Genomic DNA, 17044 nt, shown 5'->3' on the forward strand with positions numbered 1-17044 from the left:
TCACCCTCCCTCTTTATTCTCTAGGTAATTGAGAGCATGACAGAATGAAGATGCTCAGAGCAGAAGTAGGCACTAATTTTACACCTTATCCACTTGACCTCCCTTCTGGAAGCGGCTGATTACCCGCCACAACTGACTTACTCTTACGACACGAAGGATTCTTGCCAGTTGGGGGTCATTCTCGGAGTCTTGTCTTGAAGGGTGTTCAGCTCTCTAGAGATGGTGCTGTAAAGGGGGACACGTTTCCAGGTCTCCAAAGAAGAGGAAAGGAACCAGATCTGTTAAGAGCCAGCTACCCGAGGGGCTCTCACAAATGCCATCTCATTTAATCTGTATGAAAACTCCATACCAGAAGGCATTTTGTGCGCATTTTAATAAACAATGCAACTGAGATTCAGTGAAGTTGAGTGACTTCCCAGGGTCACTAGCTCCCAGGTGGCAGAGCTGGAATCCAGAGTCGGCTGTCTCCAGTCCCAAAGCTCTCATCGCCTCCCCACCACCAAGCATCCTGCAGCCTTGAGCTCCCTGCCTCAAGAAAGGCGACTGTCAGCATTTTCTCCTGACAAGCATCTGCCAGTAGTCGTGCCTGAGGTGTTCTCCAAAATACTGTTTGCTTACTAAACAGTCTCCCAGCCTTCTCGATGCATTAACAACCCAGGAGAAGGGAGGACTCCGCACTTTGCAAAGATCAGAACGTGTGTGTGTGTGTGTTTCACCTCTGAAAGCTTCAAAACCAGCCTTCCGCCAGCCAGTTATTCCTAGGAGCTTAGCGGGAGGGTAAATAAGTTGTTTTCTATAGCCCTGAAAATCCCTGATAAGAGCCCTAAAATCTTCTTGTCAAATCAACAGACTTTGAATTAGTAAGAAGGAGATTATTGGGTTTGGGGTTTTGAAATGTCAAGCCTGGGACAAATAATTAATCTCTCTCAGCTTCAGTTTCTCTGCATATAAAATAGGGGGTGTGTTACAGGGTCATGGAGGGGGCTTATAATGAGAGTACCGCCCCCACACAGTGCTGGGGAGAAGGGGTAGTTAATAGTAGTTATTGTGTTAACCTTAAGAATGAAAGTTATTTCCTAGCAAAAATGGGTTTATTCAGGAATAAGAGAATTGCAGTTCAGGACATACAGGCTACTGCAAAACCACAGGCAAGTCCCATTGTAAACAAAGGAGAGGGATCTTACTTTATCTAGAAAGAGGAGGAGGTTGGGAGGGGTTGTTCTGAAGGAAAGCACAGGTCCACAGTGGTGATGGGTCCTCAGTGGCTGAGTTCCTGGGATGGTGGATTAAAGGAGATGCAATGTACTTTATTCCCTCTCAGCGCCCGTAATTGATGATTCTTCCACTGGGATCCATAATTAACCCTGAGGGGTATGCCTCCTTGCTGTCTTCCCCCACTCCATTTCAGTGAGGTGTCCCTTTATTTTTTACATTTTCCCCTTTTGATCAAGATCTTTCTCCAGAAGCATCACTGAGCAAAAGTCACGTTTTCGTAATTCAGTGGCCTTTGTCCCTCATTGCCAGGACGGATCTTTCCTGGGTGTTGTGTCACATGGCAGTGGGACATTGTGCAGATGGGAAACCTACTAAGGTCCCATTCGAGTAACAAGGACAGGTAGCAGAAGTCTCAGGCACTGGAGATCATGTCCTTATTGGGTATAGTGTTTTTACAAAGGTTTGACAGGGAGTAAGTACAGAATCAAAAGTAACACTACCATTCCAAATTGTGTGATGAGGTTTTAAAACAAGATCCTAGATCTGAAAGGAGCCAGCTCAAACTATTGGCCCTCATTCCAGCTTAGGGAAGAAAAATTCCCCCTTCCGGAGATAAACCCCAGAGTCACATATGCCTCCTGGGAGTCCCCACTCAAAGCAGTCATGAGGACAGAACAGTGGACACTGCAGGAACTCCCTAGAAGAATTCACCACGTGCATTTGGGAAGATACACTGCATGTGTATAAACATGAAGCAGTCGTGGGTGAACTTTCTGCAAAACAGCGAAACTTCAGAGATGTTTAAAAGCAGCATTGTTATCTTGAAAGAACTGCTGGAACTTAGAGATGTTACTAATAATAAAGATGAAAATTCGGAAACCATGAAGTTTGGATAAGATCCTAAGTCTGTTACTAATAATAAAGTTGAAAATTCGGAAACCATGAAGTTTGGATAAGAGTCTAAGTCTGTTAATATCCAGATGAAAAAAGACTTCTTTGAGCCCAGAATCTTCTCACAGGCCTGGCCCACGGATCCCAACAGATGTCGTCTGCTTCGGTGCTGGGAAATCTTTATTTTCAGGTCACCAGATGGGTGCGGGTCCAGTCAGGGTTTGGTGCTCTCTTTGGATGAGTCACGTGAATCCAGGAGTCCGTTTTCTGGCGTTTGGCAGCACAGGGTTGGTTAGCAGTGTGAGGTTGAAGAACATCTTTCTGGAGGTGTCTTTTCCAGTAGACCAAAGGTCCAGGTTGCCAGATGTGATGCTCTCCCACGAGGGCACAGTGAAAAGATTGTTCCACTGAAGCATGGCTGTTTTTATAGAAGCAATGAGGCCTTTACAGTATTGAAGTATATCTTATCAACGGCGGGTCAACGTGTTACCAAACCAAGTTGGGCTTCCGGTTGCCCAAGAGGCCAGTATTCCAAGAGACGAGTTTGTGATTGGAAAGGAACATGAGCTTTAAGGCTGGTCACGTGGGAAGAAGGCAGGCTCTTGTCCAAAAGCCAACTCTGAGGTTTCCACCTGGCCCAGAGGTTTCTAAAGGGGTTTAGGGTCATCAGCAAAGGGAGTGCGGTAGCCTGTGACATTTCTTGACCATGTGCAGACGCGATGCTGCTGGCTACAAACATTGTCTCCGTGCTCGGGGGTGCCGGTTCTTGTGAGGTACAGGAGTACTGTGTTCTATGGGGGCAAGGGCAAGGTCTACGGCTACACAACGAGGGGTCAGTAAAGTCATCTGTGTGACCTCAAAATAAAAAAAAAAAAACAACATTTTGCTTTAAAAATTGCTAGGCTAATTAGAAAGCTGAAGAGGCTTCAAAGAGACTTGCTGGCTTCTAGGGCCTGGCAAAGTTCTGGTCTTTCCTTCTGAAGCCCAGTGCTCTGCAAATCTCCAAGTAAATTAGTTCTGCTACAGATCAAGGGACTTAGGTCAGCAAGTAAGAGTTAACTTGCTTCACTTAAACACACTCCTTAAGACCAGCTGGAGTGCTGTTACCAAAGGAGGCAGGAGACAAGCATGGTAGACATCCTGTGACTATCCCAGCAGGGGTGGAGCTGAGATTTAGAAAGCAAAGAGCAGTGCTTTCAGCCAAGGTTTTGGGAGGGTTCGCTACAAATTTTGCCAATGGTGTATTCATAGCACCGTGAGTCCATTCAGATAACCCTGAGGACTGAGAATGGGACGCACGATGAAAGTGTTCCAAAACTGGCCAAACAGCACAGACTTTCAAAGCACCTGACAGGTAAAATGCGTCCCCAATCACTATGAATTTCGAGAAAAGTTCCCCAGGTGGGAATCATTTCTTCTAACAGAATTTCAGCCACAGAGAAAGCAGTGGCCTGTCTGTAAGGGAAAGCCTCAGTCCAGTGAGGAAACATACAAACCATGACTAAAACTTATGAAATTCATCTGCAAACCTCGAATGGCCCATTAGTTAATTTAAAGCGTCCTAGAGCAACGCAAACAGGTTTCCCTGCGTTGTGTTTTGGACAGGGCGAGACAAGTGAGGCACGCACATTGTTGGCCTTTTTGGTATTTCCTCACCAATGTTGGTTCATCCATGGTATCATTTTGTCAGTAGACCAGTGGTTTAGTACATTGGTAAGTAGTGGGAATTTTAGAATTCTAGAATTTCTGGTAGGGCCAGATGGTTAGTTGGTTCAAAGCAGAGTTCTCTCTTTTTGTTGAACCAACAATTATTAGACTTCTAATGCTGTTTTTCCTTCTCTGGGGCCTATTGTTGGGCATCTCTGGTCAGTTTTTCCAAATGACCATTTGCGAGAACATCCCTTTGGACCATGACAGGTTTTGAGGGATCTATTTGAATCTCGATGTGAGGCATACTATGGATTCTACCAATAACAATTGAAGATCTTGCCCGTAAAAAGGATGGTAGCTGATCCAACAGGGACAAATGATTGGTGTCCCCAGACTCAGCTACAGTGCGCTGCCAGAGTCGGAACAAATAATAGATGCTGAAGGGTCCTTTAATTTGCCTGGTTGGCTATTTTGATTACTACTGTCAGGTTCTTTGGAAGAAAGAAATTCTGGCATGATATTTTTCTAAGAAGTCTCAGCCCAATAAATAAATAAGGAGAAAAGGGTATCAGTGGGCCTAAACAGATGGGACTAGGTTCAGAGATGGCAAGCTGTTGAGGTTTATTAAAGATCCCCACTATTTGAACTGGTTTCGTATCCGAGGCAGGGGCTTGAGCAACGAGAACGTAGCGCTGGTGTCAATAAAGACAGAGATTCATTCCCAATCTGGAGAGTGGTTTCTCTGAGCTGATCAGGAAAAAAGATTGGGAAGAGCTCCTGTAGTTCCTCGGAGCCCCAGTACTGGGAATTAAGAGGACATCCGAAAAGGCTGGATAGAAGGCTGCAGGTGCCCGGAGCACTTTGTAACCATCTTTTTTCCACGGTCCCGGCCCTTAGCAGTAATACCAGAAATTAGGGAAGGGTTGGTTTCGTTTAGGGGTGTTCATTGGCCAGCATTGGAGATTAAGAATTTTAGTACTTTCTTTTAGGTGACTCATCTAGGGTACAAGTGAGCTGATTTGCCACATTAAATCTGCGGTGGGCAGTTTCCCATTCCAACCTGATCCTTTTAACTAAAGAAGAAATACCGGAGCGCCTGCGTGGCTCAGTCAGTTAAGTGTCCAATTCTTGATTTTTGGCTTAGGTCATCAGCTGAGGGTCATGAGATTGAGCCCTGCGTCAGGCTCCGTGCTGAGTGGGGGCACTTCTTTGGATTCTCACTCGCTCAATCTCAAACAGTAATAAAAAGAAAATAAATAAAATACTGTGTTAATAATATTAACAAATAATTAATAAGTTGAGTTCAGTGCTCCCCGGGTGGATTCTACATCTAAAGGAAGACCAGAATGTTCTTTAAAGACAATTTGGAGTTGATTGTAATAGTCATGAACAGGTTCATCAGGCTTTTGTGTGCAAACTTGAATTTTGTTCCAGTCAACAGGCTTAGTAAAAGCTACTATAATTGCTTGGTGAAGCTTTTGCAGAGAGTGTCCTAGCATCCTGCCAAAAGTTAGGGGTCTGTTTTCTCTAAATCCCCTTCAGGCTGTTCCCATCGGGCTAGTTTCATCCATTGTTTGGCCAGGACCTCACCAACAGGCATGTGGACTAATACAAATCTGAGAAACCAGGTTGGTAAATGTGAATAACTCTGTTAAATTCTTCAGCAAACCTTATGGGGGTCCTCAGTCACTTTGGGAAACTCTGTAACTATGTCTCACAGTTTGGCCCTATTCCAGGGAACATAAGAAATGGGGGGCTTATTTGGATCCTCCGATACTTAACTTTAAAGGAGATTTTAATAGGTCTGGAAGAGGAGGGAGAAGTTCCTTCATAGGGAAAGGGAAGTTGAAAGAAAAGATTAGCTTGGGGCAATATAGAGGACCTGCAGAGCAAATAGAGGAAAATGGTGCCAGAGGTTGGATCTGAGCCAGGAGGCTGCCATATATCCTGAGACAAAGAGGAACAAGGAAGGAGAAGAGCGGCTTTAGCTGCCCTTTTTTCTTTGTTTGCCTCAGCTAGTATAAATTTTAGATTCCTGATAATGTTTGGAAGCTGCAAAATACCAATCAATATAGGCATGCTATTCAGTTGAAAATTTTAGAGCCAGGCCTGTCCAATCCAGTTTTGAGAAGAGTCAGTTTAGGAAGATGGAAGGTTCCCCACTAAAGTTCCAAATGATTTTCGGTTAAGTTGGTCCATTTAGTTAGAAATGCGCATGAAGAGGGACTGCAGTTTTTAAACATAAAACCAGCTGGGGTCCCAGAAGGGGGGAGGGCACCCCCTAAAGCATTTTGAGGGCTGGCAACATACAACTCCGAAAAGGGCCTAACGGACTCCATTTCTTAGTGGTTCATTCTCTAAAGTAACAAAAATGTCCTAAACAGCACAGTTTTTCAATGGGAAAGACATGATTCCAAAAGGAATCCTACCAAAGGCCAAATGAGTACTCTCAGAAAGTACAAAGCCTTAAAACAGATCCCGAATAAAGTCTGGAGAGCTCAAAACACAGAGTGGAGCTTGAAATCCAGGAAAAAACTTACCTGCAAACTCTAAGGTCATCAGGAGAGCAGCTCACTTGGCTCTGGGGGCCCGCACGGCTTTACTCTCAAAGTGTTCTAGCTTTTACTAAGCCTGTTGATTGGATCCTCTCTGGATCCCACTCTGATCACTAAATAATGTGAACCTTAAAAATAAAAGCCCATTATTTTACCAGCAAAAAAAAAAAAGTCGGGGGGGGGCTATTCGAGAATAGCAGGATTGCAATTCCAGGCATGTAAGCTACAGCAAAACCATAGGCAAGTCCTATCCTAAACCCGGGGGGGCTGGAGGGGGGGAGATTACTTTATGGAGGAGGACCCCCACTATACCTCGCAAGGGGTACTGAATGAAAGTCCAGTGGAGAAGAGCAAGAGTTCAGGGCGATGACAGGTTCTTACTGGCTGAGTTGCTCGGGTCGTCCATTTCTTGTAGGAGATACGATGTACATCTCTCCCTGCTGGGGGTCTGTAATTGACAGTTCTTCTGGTTGTATGGCTCCCCCTTCTGTCCTCCCTACTCCACTTGAATGAGGTTTCCCTTCGTTAACTTCCGCCATTGTAAGGGAGTCTCCCATTGGTGTCTGGGGAGGTGGGATCTTGCAGGGACAGCCCGAGCGTGTATTTGGTCCATCTGAGTGAGAAACAGAATGATGAGTGGCCACATGTGAGAATTAGCCATCAGGTGGAACTCCCCTCCGTAACTAATCAGGTGAGTGCTAGAATGACCTCTGGTGAAAGAGATCCAGTCAGTTCTTCCTCTCGTATTCTGTGCACACCTGAGAGCCAGAGCGCCCCTTTGGGGAAGAATATTTAAAGTCACTATAAAGGAGAAGATGAATTTGGTGGAAAAGCCAATTTTTTTTTTTTTCAGAAATCTAAAAGGAGCCTCATAAAGGTTATACTTAAAGTCTTAAACCCAGAGTTTAAACGGTTACCCCAAGTCCCCTGTAGAACATGAATCAGGTAACAAGAGCTCTGGCCATGTGGAAGGACCAGACCTGTGCATAACACCGCATTTGTACCGGTGCTCACCTTGACCCTGGCCGGGGGTGGGGGGGACCGGAATTAGCTCCATTTTTAAAGATCAGGAAACGGAGACACCAAGAGGTGAAGCAACTCGCCCCAAGGCTTTCGACTCAAGTTAAAGGTTCGTTCTTTTCTCACAAAGGCTCTCCAAAATATGAAAAACTTTTCTAGGCACTTAGCTTTCTAATTTCTGTTTGAAGGGCTTTTCTGACTCCTTCCAGGGCTGCGTCATCTGGTAATGGAGCTTGACAGGCAGGATAAAAGTGACACGGTTAGCACAAAGAAGAAGGATGCCCTACTTTAATGATAACATTTTTAAAAACCCTTGCACAGATGCAGATACATGAAGGAGTTACATATTGGCATTTTGGAGGCTGTTGTGGTCCAAGCAAGCATTAAAGAATGACTCCTTTATATTGCAACTTTGCAACCGGGGGGGGGGGGGCGGCGGGTGGGGAGGGGGCCCTGGGCTGTCCGTCCCTTCCCATGGTAGAGCTGTTGTCAGAGGCTTCAGAGTCTTGGCACCTCATTGCTTGGTGATGGGTGAGCTAGGACAAAGTGACCTCAAGAGAGAAGAAAAAGGAGGGAGGAGTCCTTGGGGGCTGTCACAACTCCTAAAACCCAGAGAAATTCGGTGAATGGATTCAAACGATCCCACTGGGCCATAGAAACAGCCAGATTTGTCCCATTCTTTTCCCAAGTCTATCAATTTAAATTGGCTCCAGATCTCCATTTCTTTACCTGGATACTGTGGCGTGTGACTTAGTTTCTCCTATGTGGTTGTCAGGACAGTTAGCCCAGTGGGCTCATGTTCAGCTGAATGAAGAAAAGCATTTGTTGGAGGGGCTGGGAGAACTCCCAGCGGTCGGTGAGGAAGGCCTCAGACACTTTGGGGCAGAGAATGCTGGCGTGAGCACTTTCCTTCGGCGGGCCCAGGCGGACTTAGAAGCTGCAAAGAGGGAGCAGACCGTGCAGGATTTTGAGCTTGGAGTTTACCTATAGAATCAAGCTGCTTGGGCAGTGTTAATGAGGTTTCAACTAAAACCCCTTCTCTGGGGTTTCTCTCCGGGCTGGGGGCAGAGCTGGGTGGTGCCAAGGCACCTGGGGAGCCAGGAGCTCTGCCAACCTCATTTGCACTGTTGGGGCAGTGAAGTCCCCCTCACACCCATTCTGGGCCTGTCATTAAAACCAAGGCAGTGTTGTTTCCCTCAGTTAAGCCTTTTCCCTCCCTGGCTCAGAAAGGAGGGACACAGCCTATGTAACACGGGTGTTCTAAATCTGGGGACCGTGAGTGGACTTTAGGGGCCCACGAACCCCAAAACATGGGTGTCATTTTGCGGGTAGATGTATTTTCCTGGACTAAGGATCTGTATCTCATCACATCAGATTCTCAGAGGGACCTTCCTTGATAAAACGTGAAACTCTGACAGTCCAGGGGTGGCCCTGGAAAGAACACTCCGGATCGCAGGCTACCCCAGCACTGGGATCTCAGATATGTTGCCACCTGCTTCCAGTGATCACGTTCTGCTTTTGAGGTTTCTCCCTGGATAGGATTGGCAGCACATTCTGGCCTCGGGGATCCTTTTTTTGTGAGGCAATTAATTTGTATTAATGAGCCATCCATTGATTTCCCATAGTACAGATGAGACGCTTTCCCCCCTCACCAGGGGATGCTTTCACAATCCTGATGATCCAGCCACGCACCAAACATTCTAATTTAATTGTTCTCGGATGGAGCACCTTGGATGATTTTAAATGTGCAGCCAGGACTGATAACCTTTGAGCCCAATTGGACAAGGGACAGAAACACAGACATGAATTCAGGAGGCTAGTTTTTATCCCCTCTGCCACTTTTGATCACTGGTTGAAAGCACCTGAAATACTCTATTGTGAAGGTTTTAAAACCAGTTCCCAGCTCAGAATGAAAAGGATTCAATGCAGTGGTAACGTCTAGGTGAAGGGAAATTGTTAGCATGTGTGCAGGTATTTTTTATCTTAGATACATGCGTACACATGTGTGCATGCATATTAGACATGTTTATGTATATAGACACAAGGTAAAGGGTACTCGTGTTCAACTTCTGGTCCCAGCTCCCTCTACTCACACACACAGCCTTAGAAGGGCCGTGCAGGAACACAGTACACAGAGTGCAATAACCTCCTTGCATTTCCCTCCAGGAGGTCGCACTGCGTCGACACCAGGAACGGTAAGGAGAGTGGGTACACGCGTGCGGATGGGGAGAGACCAGCCTGCAGAGCCGGAGCGGGAGTGTGATGTGTTCTCTGCCCTCTCGCAGGCTTCATCCCCCCTCCCCTCATCTTCGGGGCCGGCATCGACTCCACCTGCCTGTTCTGGAGCACCTTCTGCGGGGAGCAAGGCGCCTGCGTCCTCTATGACAACGTGGCCTACAGATACCTGTACGTCAGCATCGCCATCGTGCTGAAGTCGTCCGCCTTCGTCCTCTATACAACCACGTGGCAGTGCCTGAGGAAAAACTATAAACGCTACATCAAAAACCACGAAGGCGGGCTGAGCACCAGTGAGTTCTTTGCCTCTACTCTGACCCTAGACAATCTGGGGAGGGACCCTGTGCCCGCAAGCCAGACCCATAGGACAAAATTTATCTATAACCTTGAAGATCATGAGTGGTGTGAAAACATGGAGTCCGTTTTATAGTGACAAAAGGAGGTTGAACTCTGTATTAGTAATCAAAGGGTCATTTTTCCTAAAAAAAAAAAAAAAAGTTTCCAAAAAAAAAACCCCACAAACTCAGTACAGACACACACACACAACACGTACACACAACACGACCTTTGTCCTCTTTCTCAAAATCAGAGCCAGACAGGATTCAGAATAAGGAGAGCATGGGATCGTGTGTTTGTCGTCCGACCTGCTGGGGCCCAGAGTCTACTCTTTGAAGGCACCTCATGCTTTCTCGGGATGCCGACAGCTGCAAGCAACAGGCACTGCCAAATTCAGGGAACAGTGGTGGCCAGCTTGGAGGATGGACGTTTCTGGATATACATACACATACAAAACAAATTTTTTTAAAAAGTCTACTAAACATCACAAGTTGACAACCAGGATAAGCACTAGGGACACACACCCCGTGCTACCTGCCTCCTCCACGTGAGGGTGGGGAGCATGCAAGTTGGAGGAGCGGGTGCCCCCTCCTCTAACTTTCGCAATATGGGTCACTGTGTAGACGACTCACCCAGTCTGCATGTGGTTCAAGGCCCCCGAGTTCTCTCAGCGATGCTAATGGGTGATCCGTGCTGGAGTCTGTAATTGGCACCTCTCACCAGCTCCATGTTCATGTTCAAGACTGAGGGCCTGAGAGGGGAGCCAGGCGTGGGGGGCCAGCACCTCACCTCCCCCCCACTGCAGCAGCCCCCCCTCCCAGCCCCGCAGAGTGACCTCAGGAAGCAGTGGGCCTCGCCTGGCTATGACTGACTTCGCTCAGAGCCGGTGAAAACCACACAGTCCAAGTCATTTGCTTACATTTGCCAAACATTTTACCATTTTTAAAGGAAAAAAAAACGCAATGCATATGAATTTCAAACTGTTGTATGTATAATCTTCTAATACTATTTTTAACCACTTCTAAAATCCGTGTTAACCCTTCAATCACTAACACAGTTCTCTAGGCTGAGTTTATTATGCTGGTTGCTTTTTCCTTTACTCCTTTTTTTAATGCACCAAAAATATAATGTGATTCAAGGGATGCAATTAATCTATTGTAATTTTTTTTTATCGTTTTATCCTCATTCGGATATTCTGCGAAAACAAGAATATGTGCTACGGGAAGAAAAAAAAAATTCTTGGGAAAGAGTGTCTATGCAGCCTGCCTTTAAAAGAATCACATTTGAGACAACAGGGGATAATGTGATGAATTGCAAATTTGCCTTCTGGCTTTATTCCCCATGATTCAGTGATCACTGTCATGGGAAGCCCTTTTATATTCATGCTTCACATTCTGAGAGGCGTTCTTTTCAGCCCGCGGGTTGAGGAGACACGCTTAGATGTGGGTTGTGTGGATGGGTGCGGTGCTTCTGGGGGTAGGCAGGAGAAGGAATGGTCCCCTAGCACGAGCTGTCGAGCAGTGTGTGGGGTCTGGTGATGATGGTGAATAGACCCACAGGGTCACGGGAGCCACCGCGTGTCCGATGTATTAAAATGTCACTGTTTTTAGGGTCAGTCTTGAACGAAGAGGCCTCGGTCTGTGTTTTGAAAGTGGCTAACCCTCCAGCAGCTAGCAGGCAAACCTCCTTGTTTGTTTGGGAGGAGAATCGTGGGAGCAGCTTTTGGGGTCAGCAGCCTCAGCCTCATGAGGCCATTCCCCGGAAGGGGACAGAGCTTATGGGAGAGCCTGCACACGCACACACATGGCCCAGTTAACGTTCCTTTCGTGTTTCCTCAGTGACCTTGGTCCAGGCCACTGATGGCCCTGAGAAAGGTCTCGAGGGTTGTTGGTTGGTTTGCCTTTTCACCTGAGACACAGATGTGCAGTTCCCCCTGGAGGGCAACAAAAGAATCAGGAATGAAAAGAATGGGGAGAAGACCGGGCTCTTGTGCCAAATTTCTCACACATACTGTAAATGGGGCAGTTTAAGTGACAGCCTGAAACTAGAGAAAGCCCCACCGAGCAAGGACAACTCAAAGGGAAGCTTGTGTCATGGTGCGGGGCCACCATGATCAGCTGCCTGGGACAGGATGCTTCCAAAACCACCCTTCTGTGTGTTTCAGTCTGTCCTTGTCTGGGAACATGGGGACACTCATCAGTATGTTAACTAGTAAGAGGCGGGATTGTTCTCCAACCAATTCATAAAATATGTATGCTCTGTCACTCCTAAGGCTTTGAAACCATTCTGTACAGGTTTGGGGTGAGTTTTGTTTTGAAATGTGTTGCTAATAGGTCACTGCCCTCTGTGTAGCTCTCCAAACTCAGTACACACACACTGAGCCCCGCTGACCTTGTGTTTTCATGGGGCCATTTGCTTTAAAAAGAAAAACGTTCTTTTGAAAACTCTTTGCATTTTGGATTTTTTTTCCCTAAGATTTTAGGATGAATGAGATGTTGAGATGAAAAAGGAAACACCTCCAAGGGCTCAGTTTTGTCAACAACTGGATATGAACTTAAAGTCCCCCATTGCAAGATGGCTCCAAAGTGCGGTGTGCCACCTTTTAGAGTTTTAATGTCTCTCCTACTACAGAACAGAAAACCTAGTCTGGTGTTAGGTTTCCTTTTGTGCTACAAAGAACCATTGTACATAAGTGTTAGATCCAGCTCCTTGGTTATTTGTTTGGTTTTGAGTGGTATTTTGAATGAAAAGATTTCCTGGCAAGAGCTCCATTGGACTTACTTAGAGAAAACAAAAATGTAAGGGGTAGAATAAACCTAGAAGGTGAACACTAAGCTTCTTTCTCTCTCTCTCCTGCCCCAAACTGCTCTGCCATCTTGGTCGAACGTGCCCAGAGATGGATGAAAAAAATCTCTCTTTGCTGCAACCTTTGACAGATTTTTGTAGTTCCTTCATGTAGACCAAGAAGTTTTTTGACCGATATTATTCTTGCGTATGAAGTAAACACATTTTGTAAAAGTAGATGTCTGTCTGGGAGGTGGAGTTTGGTGTGCGCTGTCAGGGAAGACCAGCAGCCTTGCCCCCTCCTTCCCGCCTCCACAGAGGAAGGCTGGGAAGCGTCAAGGCACCCTGGGTACATCGCCATTCCAGAAGGCCACAGCCTGTGGACTTTACTCACAGCTAATGAAGGAGCAAGAGAGGCCTCCTCTCCCCGTGCCGCCCCCCCCCCAAGGAGTTTGCTAGTAGTGCTTAGCAGGCAAAATAATAAGAGGAAGACAAGAGCTCCTGAGGAATCCTTTGGCAGACTTGTTATGTCTTCCAAGCAGGAAGGAATGTGTTTCTCCATAAAAATCACTTTTTTCTCACCACCTTACAGTAGAATAGCTTTCTCTAGAGATTTTTTTTTTTTTTAAGTTAGGCCTATACATTTTAAAGTGGTGTCTCTACATTTAAATCCCTGATTTAATCCACTTCCCTGTCTTCAGGGATGACCTAGAGCTTGCCCTCACTCAGGCATGGCAAGATTTCCCATCCCTTTCCCATGGAAAGCTGCCGCAGCACGGAGGCTTTCCTCATGGCTAATGAAGGAACAAGAGAGGTCCTCTAAGGTGACCTGCAGAAACATTCCATATCGAGGCAACCAGCCAGCCAGTCCTTGGGAATGACCACCCTACCACCCCAGAGGCATTTTCTCAGGAAAAAGATTCCACCATTGTTGCTAATGGATTATCTTCTGCACTTCTAGAGCAGGCCATTCTTTGAGGAACATATGAAATGGAGAAAAAAAATTACACACACACACACACACACACACACACACACACACACACACACAGAAACCCTCTGAGGAGAAGCAGTTGTTGGCTTCCATGAGCCTGTGAGGCTGGTTTTCTTGCTGCCTGCTCTTCAGGTCCTCACAAGTGTGATCTCTTCTCCACCCAGTCAGGTCTGCCAGACCTGTTACTGTAAGCGCTCCTCGGTGGCATTAAGCAGTAAAGGTCATTGTGGAGAAGTCATACAGTCAAGAGCAGAGGAGGAAGGGAGACGTTCTGTTACGGTTTGGCGGAGTTCCACTCCAGCGTTGTTTGTGTATTCGGTGTGGTTTGGTTTAGATGAAGGGAGAAAACCAGGCCAGCAGTGCTTCAGCCCCGTAGAGAATATTTGCTGTCTTGTGCTATTCTTCTTTGCCCATTTTGATGGCTCAGGAGAAAGTTCCAGACGCGCCGGAAGGGCTTGATGGCTGAGCTCATGCTGCTGCCCTCTCCCTCCCCTTCAACCATGAGCTGTGTTTCCCTTTAGGTTAGAATCCAGGCCTGATACTTAAGAGGTGCCATATTTTACAAGAGAAGGATTAGTGTGGAACAGAAACACCATCCTTATCTTCCTCCCTCTGCCCTTCCTCCTTGTTCATTATACCATTGCTTCCAACTCAGTCCGCATTGTTGAGTTCTGAACAGGTGCGAGGACCTAATCTCTTCAAGCAACTGGCCCTAAATGATAGCCTTCAGACCCAGCCCCCCTGGGGGATTATGACTGCTCACAAATACATTTGTAAAACTGAAGGACCCCTAACTGGTAGAATAGGCAAGAAGATATTTTTGTTCAGATGCCTCTTATAGGGGCCTGTTGCCCAGGGTAACACGTGGAAACTACCCTGCCTGCCCACAGCCACCCACCCCTGCCTCCCCTTTCTCACATTTGCAGGTGATCTCAGAGTGCTTGGTCATCGTGGCAGGAAGGACAGGAGTTAAAAGGTCTAAAATGGGAAACTGAGAAAACCAAAGAGTCTCCTGTACCTCAGAGCTCTGTGATGGCCCTGGAGACAGGGACAGAACTCCTGCCTCTCAGAGAGCATCCACATGGTAGTATGCCTTCCCTTTGCAGGGTTAGTGTCATCCAGGGATATATCATAGGAGCTTGATAATTTCTAAACATGTAGTCATTCATTCCTTTATTAAGATTCTGGCAGTATGCCAGGCTCCAAACCAGCCACAAAGATGAAAAATACATGGTTCCATCCTCCAAGAGCTCACAGTTCCATGAGCCAGACAGACCTGAACACAAACAAAAGCAACAGAATAATAACACTTAGGAGCCCTGCTCTGACTGGGCCCAAGGAGGGCTGATTCGTGGTGATGGGAAGTGCATCCTCTTGGCATCGAGAATCAGAAAGGTTTCAGAGAGAGGCGTGGTCTAAAACCAAGAACTGAAGAGCAGTGGGTGTAGGCCAGAGAGATGGGGCAGGAGGTCACCTCTCCTGAGAGGCCCGCCAGAACAAGTTGACAGACTTTCTATAAAGGTCTAGGTTTTTTAAGGCTTTCAGAGTCATACGGTGTCTGTCACAACCACTCAATTCTGTTGTGGCATGAGAGCAGCTCACGTATAAACAAATTGCATGGGCTGTGTTCCAGTAAAGATTTATTTACAGAGACAGTGGTCGAGGGCAGTAGTGTGCTGAGGTCTGAAGCAGCACAGCATCTTTGGGGGAAGGGGGGGCCCTAGCAGCTAAGCTGCTCTAGCATGGGCCAAGTCATGTGTTGGAGGGGTCCTGCAGCCAGGTGTCCATCAGCCCTGACGTTACTGCCCACAGGAATCTAATGCAGGTATCCCATTTTCCAAGAATGAGGTAAGTACCCCATGACTGGCAGGGTTTACAATGAAGGCAACATCATCTTTCTCTCTATGGACTGAGAGGAATTTGAGCTACAGGATCTGATCTCCAGTCTCTTCCAGCTCTGATACGCCGTAGTTCTACCACAGTAATTGTCCCATTTTCTTATGTGATGAAATGGGGATGGGAGGAGGAAATGTAGGAATGAGTTAAAAAAAAAAAAAAAGTGAATCCAAATAGTATTTCACATCCATTCCCACCAACCTAAAACGGTGGCACTATGAAGCTAACAGATAAGCCAGGTGGAATAATTGGTAAACACTAATAATAACTAATAATAATAGTAGCTAACATTTACCAAGCACTTACTGTGAATCAGCTTCTTATACGTATTAGCTCATTTAATCCCAACAACAGCCCTGTGAAGCAGGAACTGTTATTAGCATCAGTGGACAGGAGACGAAAGGAAGCAGGGAAGGCTTCCAGAATCGGCTCAAGGCCACGGAGCAGAGCTGGGATTCAGACCCAGGTCTGTGAATCCAAAGCCCATGATCTTAGCTTTTATGGGTACCCCCTGCCTACTGAGCAAGACGTGAGACGCCCTTCTCTACCCATAGGGACTGCCTCATCAGAAAGACTCTGGCTCAAATGGACTGTGTGTTCTACCCACTCTCACAAGCCCCCTAATATAACCACCAGGGACACCACGACAGCTGTCTTCTGGGGACTTCTGTTCTTCCTGGGTTGTTCCCGGTCTTAACCACAGAGCCCAATGATCAATTTCTGTGGGGTATTCTGCCAGAAACAGGTAACAGGAAACAGGAGACTCCTCCACTCTAATACATTCTGACACACCAGAGAGGCATTCCTCCGTGCTGGTCATGGGCTCCAGTGGGGACACCCCAGACACCTCTCCCACCAGGCACTGCCATGGTCCTCAGCATCAACCTCGGGATTTTGGCTCTGGCCCAGGGCCTTCAGACACACCAACACTGGTCACCGGTTGGCTAGGTCTTACTCTATTATCAGATACTAGGCTTTTAGGAACAGACTGTCTAGATGTTTCTATTTTTGCATTAATGACTCAGGCCAACAATCAGTAGTTGATGTTTAGCATAAATTCTGAATATTTTTCCATAAGGCAAAGTAAAGTGATTTTGTTCTTCTGTTCTGAGCAAATGGAATGGTAAATTTTCTGGAGGTTTAACATTCTATAGGTTGACATCTTGCCATTAAATCCCCCAAAATAATGTTTTTCTTAAATTCATGCTAACTTAAAGAAGAGAGCTCTCATGGTATTATGTTTGTCAAAACTGTTCAATTTTATAATCTAAAGACATAAGATGAATCAGAAGTATGCAATATAGGAAGTTGCATTACAGAAGGAACCCAACTAACACATAGATTAGTCCAGCACCTCAAAGGAGGAAGGGGCTAGGGAGCTCCCACGTAAGAGTCTGCTACCCACATGCCAGGTGTCATAAGGCATGGTCCCGGGTAATGCACCCAGCAGCTTTACACCAGGCAAAGG

At 46.5% G+C, this 17044-nt stretch overlaps 1 protein-coding gene across 3 annotated transcripts in view; it reads left to right on the plus strand.

Annotated features, from left to right (window-relative positions):
* The window catches only part of SLCO3A1 (solute carrier organic anion transporter family member 3A1), a 319452-nt gene that overhangs the window by 300316 nt on the left and 2092 nt on the right, over positions 1-17044 (plus strand). The window contains exons 10-11 of one of the 3 annotated variants that reach the window (XM_028122069.2): positions 9617-9859; positions 10156-11049. In XM_028122069.2, the coding sequence (XP_027977870.1) occupies positions 9617-9859; positions 10156-10238 (326 nt within the window). In that variant the 3' untranslated portion in view covers positions 10239-11049. Of the gene's footprint in view, positions 1-9616; positions 10089-10155; positions 11050-17044 lie in introns of those variants that run through there. The other 2 variants (XM_028122068.2, XM_028122066.2) reach the window with 2 other exon arrangements.

Source organism: Eumetopias jubatus, unplaced genomic scaffold (genome assembly GCF_037043125.1).
Source record: "Eumetopias jubatus isolate StellerSeaLion01/CBP00866 unplaced genomic scaffold, mEumJub1_p1.0 scaffold_7, whole genome shotgun sequence".
Classification (NCBI taxonomy): Eukaryota; Metazoa; Chordata; class Mammalia; order Carnivora; family Otariidae; genus Eumetopias; species Eumetopias jubatus.